General features: G+C 43.3%; 1 protein-coding gene across 1 annotated transcript in view; it reads left to right on the forward strand.

Annotated features, from left to right (window-relative positions):
* prex1 (phosphatidylinositol-3,4,5-trisphosphate-dependent Rac exchange factor 1) overlaps positions 1-13,558 on the forward strand; it is a 178,841-nt gene that overhangs the window by 63,157 nt on the left and 102,126 nt on the right. The window contains exons 7-9 of the mRNA XM_079492023.1: positions 197-330; positions 833-948; positions 7,956-8,105. Coding sequence (XP_079348149.1) covers positions 197-330; positions 833-948; positions 7,956-8,105 — 400 coding nt within the window. The remainder of the gene's footprint in view (positions 1-196; positions 331-832; positions 949-7,955; positions 8,106-13,558) is intronic.

Here is a 13,558-nt window from a genome sequence, read left to right on the forward strand (position 1 = left end):
GCTTATAATGACTAAAACACATTGGCTGCATTAGTTGCCGGTACGGATGCCAGCGATGTATGAATGATGCCAGAATGATATCGGTACTTCGGTAGGTCTCTCTCTAGTAGTAATGAGAGCTGAAAACTGCCTTTCAAACCTCATGGAGGTTCGTTCCACCTTTGTGATAACGTTGCCATGTCCTCTTCTCTTTCAGGGGACCAACCTCACAGATATTTCCACAGAGCTGCTCCTGCACGGAAACCTCCTGAAAATCTCAGCAGGCAACATCCAGGAGCGCGTCTTCTTCCTGTTCGACAACCTCCTCGTCTACTGCAAAAGGAAGTCCAGGTGAGAAACTCCTTTTTTAGCAAAAGGCCGATGCACACCTCAAGGCTATTGACAGGTGCGTAGGGCAATAAAGCATACTGAAAAAAGGTTATCCCATTTTCGGTCTATTCGACCTTTTCGAATAGACCGAAACGTTGAAATAAAGAGCAACATTTTTGGCAGGTTTTCTGACAGTGTGTGGGACCCTTCTTTGTTTTTCAAAGATAACCTTTTTTCAGGTGAGAAACTCCAGCAAACTGCTGCAAAAAGACATGTTATTCCATTTAGCTGAGAGAATTCCCCTTTTCGCCAAGCTGGAAAATTTGAGCTAATTTCCCCGATTTTCCTATTTGTGTAGAGAAGTCATTAGTATGCAAACAAAAACAAGAAAAAAGTCCTACATGCCTGTGAATGTATATGTGTGTGTTTTAAAGACCAAGTCATTCCTCACAGCAGGGGAGCTGGCAGCAGATATTTGCCTCACATAGTGAAACTGTTGTGGTGTTGTGTCTCGTTCTCCCAGAGTTTCTGGAAAGAAGTCGAGCAAGAGGACCAAGTCCATCAACGGGCCTCTCTATGTGTTCAGAGGACGGATCAACACGGAGGTGATGGAAGTGGAGAACGTGGAAGATGGAACAGGTGCGTGTGAGCCAAGTCCAGCAGAGCAAAAAGCCTCATTTGAGCGAGTGGACCGTAGATGGGGCAGAGGGTCGAACTGGCAACCTTCCCGTTCCATCTCTACGCCCTCAGCTACGGCTGTCCATTTATACTTTATACTCGTACTAAAACAACGGAAGTTTGTGATGAAAACAACATCTAGTCGGCTGTCAAATGAGGCCTTACCTTTTGTGTCTGTGGGGATTTCGCCGTCTCTCCTCATGTACAAACGTTTTGCGAGATTGTAGATCGGCTAATTGTCCGCGAAGAAATTTGGTATGGAGAGTAGTAGGGCGTCTAGTATAGACCCCTGGGAAACACCGGTCAACACAGTTTATAGTATAGACCCCTGGGAAACACCGGTCAACACCGTTTATAGTATAGACCCCTGGGAAACACCGGTCAACACAGTTTATAGTATAGACCCCTGGGAAACACCGGTCAACACAGTTTATAGTATAGACCCCTGGGAAACACCGGTCAACACAGTTTATAGTATAGACCCCTGGGAAACACCGGTCAACACAGTTTATAGTATAGACCCCTGGGAAACACCGGTCAACACAGTTTATAGTATAGACCCCTGGGAAACACCGGTCAACACAGTTTATATAGGGTTAAGTGGTTAATACCGGTAGTACGAATTTTGGGAGGCAGGGGGATAAACAATATGGTGCGTGGCATGTTTTGAGAGCAGAAATACATTCTCACGGTCTCAGAAGATGTAGCAGAACAATCTCCTCCATCTCCTCCATCTCGCCATCTTCTCTCTGAGCCACACTGGCAGGCAAAGCACAGGTTGAGATCAAAGTCTTTGTGAATAGCCTATAATCTGACTCTATTATCTTTTGGTGGTTTCTTATGGGCTAGCATGTGAAACGAATCAAACGGAGGCTGGCCAGTGAGGCTGTGTGGTTAGTGTACTGTATGCCTCAGGAGGAGTAAACACATTGTTCAGTTCGCTCTCTCTCTCTCTCTCTCTCTCTCTCTCTCTCTCTCTCTCTCTCTCTCTCTCTCTCTCTCTCTCTCTCTCTCTCTCTCTCTCTCTCTCACACTTATTTGTCAGTCACTTACAGCAGGTGCAGTACAAGCATGGTTGTGTAATATATGATCTGCAACAACAACACGTACTGTAATGAAATGAACCCATTTTGGGCGGGAACCCCTTTTGGTGTTAGCATTATGTTATGCTTTAGCTATTGAAAAATAGCAGATCTACAAGCTCATAGCGCGCCACCGAGTGGCGCGCTACGAGCTTGTAGGTCTGCTATTTTTGAAAAATCGAAGAACGACTGACATAGAAACATAGCTTTTTCAGAAAACTGTCAGGATGTAGAAGACATTTTTAGAATCTGATCTCAGGTCAAAATGGGTTAAATACAATGAGAAAACAGAAATAAGGCTAAAAGTTAAAGTTAGGAATTATTTCTATCTTCTTTCATTCCTTCTCTCTCTCTCTCTCTCTCTCTCTGTCTCTGTCTCTCACGTGTCTTCTGTTTTTCGACAGTGAGGGGCCGGGCAACGTGGTTTCACAAGCTTCCACGCCTTGTCTCTCTTTGACTGTGGCTTATGTTGGCTGTTGCAGTGAGACCGTTGAAGAGGAAAACCACAAACAAAAACATGCCTAATTCTCAGAAGCAGGGGTCTCGAAGTATTCAACACGCTCTTCACTGTGCGGTCCCGCTATCTGGCGAGGGATTGAGATGACGCCGTGATTGTGTGGTTTACTGAACGGCTTGCAAACAGTTAGGCGTTATCTGTGGAAAACTGGAATCTGCAGTTTCCAGTTTGTTTACCTACATACGATTTCATATTTCTATAGAGCCTATATTGATCTTGCAGATATATCTGCCATTATTGGACTACATCGGTATTGGCAAATGGCAATTATGTAGCTCAGGTGTCAGATTTGTTTAACCACTTCCAGAGCCATAGAGTAAGACAGAGTTACGCAAACTCCGTTCACTTCATGGGGCTTCAGTCCAATGGCTGCTCTTCTGCATGAACTTATTTTGAATGGGGACAACCGGAAGTATTGAATGGGGAGAACCGGAAGTTTACAGAATGCATTGGAGTCTATGGGCTCGCGCGAGTACATGAACCACGTGACCGGGCTGTTTTCTGCCCCCTCAATATCGCAACTCTTCTATAGAGGGTATGCGCATGCTTAAAGTGAATGGCAAATCGAGTGGCAAAGCAACAGGCAAAGTGAGTTTAACATTGTTTAATGTTGTTTAATGCAATCAGACAGGACTTTTCTGTTTGTATGCATGGGCTGTCAAGGCCAGAAAGTAGTTTTTGCCACTCGCAGTAGGCGTTCCTGCATAACTTCCAGGTTTGATGATGATGTCACGCGCATACCCTCTATTAGATGGCTCTGACCACTTCCAACCTGGTTTCCCTAATTTGGGCATATCATTATTATAACCATTAGTGGCAGCGGTGGCCGAACGGTGGCCGAACGGATTGCAGAGCGGTCTTGATACCGGAAGGTCGCCAGTTCGAATCAGCGGTCCGACACGTTAAAATTACCACCGCTGAAGTGCCCTTGAACAAGGCATTGAACCACTACGATGAAATGTTCTATGAGCAGGGCCTGGCTGGAAACAAGTTCTTGAGCTTAGCCCAGATACCCTGGGTAAATATAGTAATCATTTAATTTCATTTCATTTATAACCATATAAGAATTATGGTCAAATAGGGAGCATATTGTCCAGCGTGATCTAGTATGAGAGTGATGACACTAGCGTTGACTCCCATTGTAACAATGGAATGCGGACGTGCTCATTCCATCTCAATGGGATAGTTCCGATGTTTGGAACTATAGCCACCCCGCTTTGCTGTGAGATCAAAGCGTGTCGCCACTCTTCTTCCACGGCTCTGGTATTGTTGTCTAACCTCAATGTGTCGTCAAGGCATCAGCCAGGCACGAACAAATCAGTCCGCTCCATATATGGACATTGGGCACAGATATTGACCTTACACTGTTGAGCAATCTCCATGGGCATAAAAGGGACAAGAGCCTGCTGCGTATATGTGCATAATGCATTTTATCGCCCCAAACGACTTCAAACTCTGCTTGTGCAGCGGAAAGGAAAATGAAATAAATGCATTGCCCGCCTTTGAGTAGTTCTGATATCCAGTGGGCATAAAAGGGACAAGGACTGACAGATCCAGAGATCTCTACCGGTAAATGGGAATAAAAGGGACGCTAGTTGACAGACAAAGGGACACAGACAGGCGGGTACAACGGGTACTCTGACAAAGCCCCTTATGACTCAGACAGACAGGCGGGTACAACGGGTACTCTGACAAAGCCCCCTATGACTCAGACAGACAGGTGGGTACAACGGGTACTCTGACAAAGCCCCCTATGACTCAGACAGACAGGCGGGTACAACGGGTACTCTGACAAAGCCCCCTATGACTCAGACAGACAGGTGGGTACAACGGGTACTCTGACAAAGCCCCCTATGACTCAGACACAGACAGGCGGGTACAACGGGTACTCTGACAAAGCCCCCTATGACTCAGACACAGACGGGCGGGTACAACGGGTACTCTGACAAAGCCCCCTATGACTCAGACATAGTCAGGAGTGTGACATACGTGTGAGGGCTGTGTAGTGTCCCCAAACCTCTATCTAGTAGCTTACAAAGATAGCAAATTGGCTATTTTGATTTAGTTTTTCAAATTGATTTAATTTATTTCGACAATGTCAAAAACATGGCTAATTGGTGGACTTTTGGAGATGCTGGACTAGGATTTTGCCTTTGCCTGTCACTCCATCTCTCAGGACAGTACCGGTGGGCTTAAACATCTATTTCCTCTTACTCAATCTCTCAGGACAGGACTGGTGGGCTCACTGAGTTTACACCATCTATTTCTGTAACCTATAGTATGATGAATGCATTCATTATTCAGCACACAGTCACCTGCAGCTGAATGGGGCTTCAAATTAGAACGTGATGAGAAAGAGAGTCAATGAATCGACGACCTTTCACTGCTCTGTACAAAGTAACATCCTCTAACTCTGGGGGTGTAGAGATTACATTTGTATACTCAGAGTTACAAACACTGATCATCATTCTATTGTGTAGAGAAGTCTCCGTGTCAATTTAACTCATCTTATAAAATATATGTTTAACTAGCAAAGCCCAGTTTTCTCAAGTTTTTGCTTTATTAAAAGGGTGTGTTATATTTGTGTTACAATAAAGGTTCTTTCTCTAATACTCACTGCTTATAGTGTCCACCCACTGACTGCAGGTTGAGGTGCAAATATGCATATAGGCCTGGGCTCGGAGGCAGGTTTGGTCATGCGCAGTGTAGGCGGGTGGAGGCTGTAGGTAGGGTGTACTGGAAGGAGTGCCGATGAAGAACAGAGCTCATTTTTGTACTTGTATGTTTATTTATTTGTTTGTATTTTTTGTTCCAATAAGTGCCACTGTCGGGCAGAGGGGGGGGGGGGGGGGTGGGTGGGAAGTTAGGAGGTCGTTCTCTAGGGAAAAAACAAAAAATGTTTGTACCCCCTAATTTCTATTTTCTCCCTGTATATAGGCGAGATATTGTATGTTGTGACCAACCCAACTGCTGCTGGTATGAACAATAACAAAAGTTCAATGGCTCTATATTTCGATGTCATTGCTATGGAATGATTCTTCAAAACAAGAGTCTCCCCATCTCAAACATTGAAAATACGTCTCGGGATACTATTTTGATCCAATCAGGATGAAGAACTCATACAGGATACTAGACAAACAAGTGACTTTGGAAGTGACTAAACAAACAAGATGACAAGCTTGGAACCTGAGCAGTCTTTGTGGAGTTCTCTCTCCTGTTTGGATAAATCCTGTCCTGAACAGTCTTTGTGGAGTTCTCTCTCCTGTTTGGATAAATCCTGTCCTGAACCGTCTTTGTGGAGTTCTCTCTCCTGTTTGGATAAATCCTGTCCTGAACCGTCTTTGTGGAGTTCTCTCTCCTGTTTGGATAAATCCTGTCCTGAACAGTCTTTGTGGAGTTCTCTCTCCTGTTTGGATAAATCCTGTCCTGAACCGTCTTTGTGGAGTTCTCTCTCCTGTTTGGATAAATCCTGTCCTGAACCGTCTTTGTGGAGTTCTCTCTCCTGTTTGGATAAATCCTGTCCTGAACCGTCTTTGTGGAGTTCTCTCTCCTGTTTGGATAAATCCTGTCCTGAACCGTCTTTGTGGAGTTCTCTCTCCTGTTTGGATAAATCCTGTCCTGAACAGTCTTTGTGGAGTTCTCTCTCCTGTTTGGATAAATCCTGTCCTGAACAGTCTTTGTGGAGTTCTCTCTCCTGTTTGGATAAATCCTGTCCTGAACCGTCTTTGTGGAGTTCTCTCTCCTGTTTGGATAAATCCTGTCCTGAACAGTCTTTGTGTAGTTCTCTCTCCTGTTTGGATAAATCCTGTCCTGAACAGTCTTTGTGGAGTTCTCTCTCCTGTTTGGATAAATCCTGTCCTGAACCGTCTTTGTGGAGTTCTCTCTCCTGTTTGGATAAATCCTGTCCTGAACAGTCTTTGTGGAGTTCTCTCTCCTGTTTGGATAAATCCTGTCCTGGACAGTCTTTGTGGAGTTCTCTCTCCTGTTTGGATAAATCCTGTCCTGAACCGTCTTTGTGGAGTTCTCTCTCCTGTTTGGATAAATCCTGTCCTGAACAGTCTTTGTGGAGTTCTCTCTCCTGTTTGGATAAATCCTGTCCTGAACAGTCTTTGTGGAGTTCTCTCTCCTGTTTGGATAAATCCTGTCCTGAGCAGTCTTTGTGGAGTTCTCTCTCCTGTTTGGATAAATCCTGTCCTGAACAGTCTTTGTGGAGTTCTCTCTCCTGTTTGGATAAATCCTGTCCTGAACAGTCTTTGTGGAGTTCTCTCTCCTGTTTGGATAAATCCTGTCCTGAACCGTCTTTGTGGAGTTCTCTCTCCTGTTTGGATAAATCCTGTCCTGAACCGTCTTTGTGGAGTTCTCTCTCCTGTTTGGATAAATCCTGTCCTGAACCGTCTTTGTGGAGTTCTCTCTCCTGTTTGGATAAATCCTGTCCTGAACCGTCTTTGTGGAGTTCTCTCTCCTGTTTGGATAAATCCTGTCCTGAACAGTCTTTGTGGAGTTCTCTCTCCTGTTTGGATAAATCCTGTCCTGAACAGTCTTTGTGGAGTTCTCTCTCCTGTTTGGATAAATCCTGTCCTGGACAGTCTTTGTGGAGTTCTCTCTCCTGTTTGGATAAATCCTGTCCTGAACAGTCTTTGTGGAGTTCTCTCTCCTGTTTGGATAAATCCTGTCCTGAACCGTCTTTGTGGAGTTCTCTCTCCTGTTTGGATAAATCCTGTCCTGGACGTGTATTTTCTGTTTAGTGTTGGAGAGACCGGAAGACCTCTGTTACTGAAACAACACTCTTAGATACAGCAATGATTGCTATCAGAAAATAGTACCTTTTTTACGATTATCTGGTGTTAAAACTAATTTCCAATGGAATGGGTGTGTGTGATGTTGAAATTACATTGGAGAGAAGACCCGTTTCTTTGACCACTTATACGTAATAGTTTGACCGCAGTACCCCAGGGCTCTATACTAGGCGTCCCTGGGCGGGAACCCCTTTTGGTGTTGTAAACAATATGTTATACTTTAACTATTGAAAAATAACAGATCTACAAGCTCATAGCTTGTAGATCTATGAACTTGTAGGTCTGCTATTTTTGAAAAATCGTGATCATGTGGCACAAATTTTTTAATCTATTCTTTCAGAGCGAACATTTTTAACTCAAATCTTTGCATCTAAAGGGTCCCTGGAACTACATATTTTCAGATGGTGGTCGGCGGCCAAATTCATATAATCTTGGGGGTCCTTGACATGAAAATGTTTGAGAACCACTGACACAGAAACATAGGGTTTTTCAGAAAACTGTCAGGATGTAGAAGACATTTGTAGAATCGTTCCCAGGCCTAAATGTTTTAATGATACATTGTGCTCCTTCCAGCGGACTACCACAGCAACAACTACACGGTGACCAACGGGTGGAAGATCCACAACACGGCGAAGAACAAGTGGTTTGTCTGCATGGCCAAGAACACGGACGACAAGCAGAGGTGGTTGGACGCCATCTTGAGGGAACGAGAGCAGAGAGAGAGTGAGTGTTATATCTAAAAGTGATCTAAAATCTGCAATCTGCTATTTTTGGTGGCCTCCAACACTGTTGTACAACAAAGATTTGATTTGATTATACTTTAATCCTCCCTACTATAGAGTGTCGAAGAAAGAAGAAAAAAGCAGCAGGTTACAACACTTTTTTTGTTGTTTTGTAATTATTTGTTTGGTCCAAAATATTGTGTTTGTTGTCATGAGTTGTCACGACTCGAGTTGGCTTTGTCCGCGGCGTAACCGTCTTTAAATAAATACTTTTTGAAATGTCTATGGGAAAAATGCATTGGGAATCATTTCCTGGGCCTGGCGTCGTCATGAAAGGGGGCGGGACTGCGACGCTCTATAGAGTGTGCTGACTATATAAGGAGTTCCTCCCTGTCCCCAGTTAACCCAAAAAAACGTAGGTTTTGTTTTTGGCTAGGTGATCCAGCCTTCATCCAATCAGGATAGAAAGGGGCCTTCCGCCAATCACGATCGAGCGGGGGCGGGCCTTCGTGTGCGTGCTGTTGGCCTGTCACGTGTGTCCCCCCCCCCCCCCCCCCCACACTGTAGTGCATGTGCACATCTTGTTACCGGGGCGGACCGGGGGGTTTTCCAAATCACTGAATGCTCCTTTAAATTGCTCTATATTCAGGATTTGTCCGGATGCCAATTTTTGCCAATCAAGAGAGAAAACTTGTGCAGAATACAAGATAAACAAGTTAAATTGGATGTCATGAAACAAACAAACAAAACAAAATTGGATTTGGTACTTGGAATGAAAAGGGTTCTCCTTTAAAATGTATTTTCTGTTCATTAAAGAGACCCTTATTACCTAACACAAACTCTGTAGCAACTCTGTACAAACTCTGTACCAACTCTGTACCATCATAATAGAACATTTTTTACAAAATACTAAATTGTTTTAACCAAAACATCACAGTAGCTAGGCTTCCACAGATTGATAGCATAAACATGACTCATCCACTGTTGTACAATAATGATGTTGGCTACAGCAGGGGTAGCCAACCTTGGGCACGGGTGATAGCCAACATTGACACAGGGAAGGGTAGTCACTGGCACACTGGCATAAGTGTGAGACATACAGTTGGGTGCCACCGATATTGTCCCTTATCATTTGACCCATTTAGGCCTGACCTCAAAATTTTAAAAAATCCTTCTAAATCCTCCAGTTTTCTGAAATAAATATTTTCACGATTTTTCAAAAATAGCAGACCTACAAGCTCGTAGCGCGCCACTCGGTGGCGCGCTATGAGCTTGTAGATCTGCTATTTTTCAATAGCTAAATTATAACAATGTTTAAAACACCAAAAGGGGTTCCCGCCCAAAATGGGTTAACTGTCCTTTTGCGCAGATCACGCAAAACTCAGCAAAAAGAAAAGGACAATATCGATGGCCTCCAACTGTACGTTTTTTCTTTAAAAATGTAATATTCCAAAAAGCCAGTTCAATTAAGTCCATTCACATCTACGAATTACATCCTGCACATAATTGTACATTGATTCAAACTGCTAACTCATCACTGGGGAGGGATAGGCCTATCTCACAGAATTTCCCCGCCCCCTTAATACGTCCCCTTTCCGCATTAGTGGTGATAGCGTGACGTCACTCCATAGACACTACATGTTAACAGAGGTAATTTAAGAAGTCTACAACTTTTGTTTTCTCAAGGTAAGGTTTGTTCTATCTGTTCGAGCTGATTTACCATCTTGTTTGCTTCATAATAATATTGGTCTGTCACATTTTTACATTAGGAAATGTACTTAGATTCTCCAGAGAAAAAAAACGTGTAAATGCTAATGTTAAATGACACCACTATCTACCGGAAGGGGGCGTGGAAAGGGGGCTGTGAGATAGGCCTATTCTGGGACATAGGTGGGTTATTGCTCTGAGTTTAATGATCATTACATCCTGATGTGAAAGAAAATATTTCTAAGGTTGTTATGTGTATCCTATGGACAATCAATCATTTGGGAATATTACATTTTGATGTGGTGTCATAATTATATATGGCACACTGACTATCACAAAAATGAAAACATGGCACTTCATGTGAAAACGGTTGCAGACCCCTGGGCTACAGTTTCATTGTTTTCTCCCATGTCTGATTTATCAGTTAACAAACGTTACCAATACAAGTCCCGTGTGGTAACGTGTTCTGTCAAACGGCAAATTGGATAAAATAAAATGAATTTCTTCCTGCTTTACAACAGGAGCGATATATACATATCTCTGTGTCTGTACCTCTACAGCAGGGGTGCCCAAAAGGTAGATCGCGATCTACCAGTAGATCACAAAGGCTGTGCAGGTAGATCACATTACATGCCCCTAAAGAGTCGAAGTGTCCTTGCACTATATATTTCTAAAACTATGAAACATTTCAAAGATTTATTTTCCACCGTAAGATGAACCTAAATAGGTTTGAATGGGGTTTCTAGGTGTAAGTATGTAAGACTAGTAGCATGCCAAAGTTTGTGCTATTGCCATTGAGAATGCATTGGGCGTTTAAGTTAAATACGGGGGGGACATATTTTGACAGCAGAAACTGCCTGTCATAATTTCTCCCTATTCCAAAGCCCCCCCAGGTACATTATATATTTAAACTATTTTCAGCAATGGTACACTTATTTTTTCAGTGGGTAGATCTTGTTGAGCTGGTCATTTTGAAAGTAGATCTCACGTCATAAATGTGTGGGCACCCCTGCTCTACAGACTAAAGGTCTTTTCACTACACCTGTTTGTTTACTTGTATTTGTAGGGTCGCACTGCGCTCTGAATAGATGCGTTTTTATACGTGTTGCATAGAAAGAAGTTCTCTGGTAGCGGACGGTCGTGTGCGTGAGACGAGCACAAAATGTGACACTGGATTGTGCCCACTTGTCGTGGTGCCTGTCAGGTTGCCCCCTAAGTGTCCGATCGCCTCATTTAAGATTCATAATGACTAGATGCATCAACTGCTTCCTGTGTGAAAAGGACTTAACCCATTTTAGGCGGGAACCCCTTTTGGTGTTAGCATTATGTTATGCTTTAGCTATTGAAAAATAGCAGATCTACAAGCTCATAGCGCGCCACCGAGTGGCGTGCTACGAGCTTGTAGGTCTGCTATTTTTGAAGAATTGAAGAACGACTGACATAGAAACATAGCTTTTTCAGAAAACTGTCAGGATGTAGAAGACATTTTTAGAATCTGATCTCAGGTCAAAAGGACTTAAGGTGATTACACCATTTGAATGCATACTCTGGCTGCATGAGTATGGGCATTGTAAGTTATAGTCCTGATTAAATTGCTTAATGTTATAATCACCATTATTTGTAATGATGGTTTTTGGTAGAAAATATATTCTCTAAATGTCTGTTGCTCCTTATGCTTATCAGTACCGGTACTGCATATCAAACAAAAACAAAAAAATCCCTCTACTGTACCCTCTACTGTACTGTACTGTACTGTACTGTACTGTACTGTCACTGTACTGTACTGGCACACCTGAAATCACCATATATACAGTTAATATGTGTGTTTGTGTGTGTTAGGTTGCGCACAGGTGGTGAAAAACAACCATGCTGTTTTCGTGCTCAGACAGACATACCCAGGCAGCCAGCCAGGCAGGCACCCACACACATAGTCACTTAAGGAAGTGGTTTGCACCACTTAAAAATGTATTGACCTCCATAGTGCCTCCATGACTGACAGTTTGGGAGATGGGTTGTAGTTGTACTCATGTGCTGGTTGAATTCAACTTTGTGTAATGGTGACCAAATAAGATTAATTATATGTGATTACATGTATGAACACATGTTCATTTACGTTGCATGTTGAGTAATGTCCACCGCTAGAGAAACGGATGTGTTCTAATGTGGGCTGTTGTACATACATACATACGTACGTAAGTAAACTATCAGGGGCAGAGTTCCGGGGTGTCATCACCTGATCTGGTTGTGAAAACGGACGGACAGGCTATGAAGAAGTGCTGCGGCTGGCATGTGTATCATGTTACAGCTTGGCGGAAATCAGCCTCATGTTAACAGATGCCAGATTAGCCACAGTGCCCTGCGAACGCACTCCCCAGACCCCTAAACCAGTTCATGAACCTTTTTACCTGTTTCTGCCCCCATCTGGACAACTACATGATTCACCAAATGATACCCCCCTAATGACAATTTCCTCCTTTATCTCCTTGTGATTTAGTGGTATTCTCCGTTCCTGGCATGTGGGGTTACAATGTAAGGTTTTCAGAGTGTTGCTGTCGGGTCATTTGGCGCTCTGCTCTCACAGAGCGCTCCATTGTTCCAGTACACAGTAAAATGTGGAGTGTTGATTTGAACTCTGAAGGTGGGATAAAGGAGGACATTGACATGAGGAGTGTCGCTGGTTTATGGCGGGTGGAAACAGAAAGCCAGCGTTCAGGGCCATTGGGCACCGTGGCTAATCTGGCATTTGGCTTTTTTTTTTTTCGTTTTTTGTTTACAATTTCCGAGTTAAGTGACTGTAGTGCTTCTTTTTACACTGTCAGAGTTAAATTAACAGTTCCAGTTTAATTTACTTGTGTATTACCTTATAGAGGGTTTTATTATCTCATCTGTCTTGTAACACAGTCTTGAATGTAGTAGACATTTGTGCACTCCCAGAGTTAACCCATTTAGGCCTGACCTCGAAATTAAAAAAAAATCTTCTAAATCCTCCAGTTTTCTGAAATAAATATTTTCACGATTTTTCAAAAAATAGCAGACCTACAAGCTCATACACTGACTAGACAGGAACGCCCAAAAACGTCACATCCGGGGTAAGAATTTACCCGGGAATTTTCTATGGCTGCCAATGCAACTTGGTCCAATCCTTAATCACATACGGACAAACATCTATGCCGATGCTATCTAACTTGTGGAGGTAGCGTGCCTTGTCCATGGGCAACGTATGGCATTGCAAATACGTTTGATAATCGCTACTCTGCTCAATATTGTTTTGAAAATGCCGCAAATTGCATTGCAGTGAACCAGCGAAAATCACAACTTCCCCTGTTTGTGGGCGGAGTCACAGTTTGAGGCGCTGTTTACGCGCTGTGGTGTCAGTGTATAGCGCGCCACTCGGTGGTGCGCTATGAGCTTGTAGATCTGCTGTTTTTCAATAACTAAACTATAACATAATGTTTAAAACACCAAAAGGGGTTCCCGCCCAAAATGGGTTAAACCAACACTGATGATTTGACTGTCTACTACACTGAGTTCGGGGACCCCCAGGGGTCCTTGAGGGGGTTCCAAGGGTCCCCAGTAAAATGAGTCAATTTAGTCAGTTCAACCACTTTATAACCTTATACATTGGCCTTTAAAAAAAATAGAAATAAATGTGGGAAAACGGCAAACATCAAATGCATAGAGACAGTGTAGTCAGCCTCAGTAATCTAGGTTCCTAAGTACACCAAAAACTTTACAGAACCTACTATA

Source organism: Electrona antarctica (genome assembly GCF_951216825.1).
Source record: "Electrona antarctica genome assembly, chromosome: 2".
Classification (NCBI taxonomy): domain Eukaryota; kingdom Metazoa; phylum Chordata; class Actinopteri; order Myctophiformes; family Myctophidae; genus Electrona; species Electrona antarctica.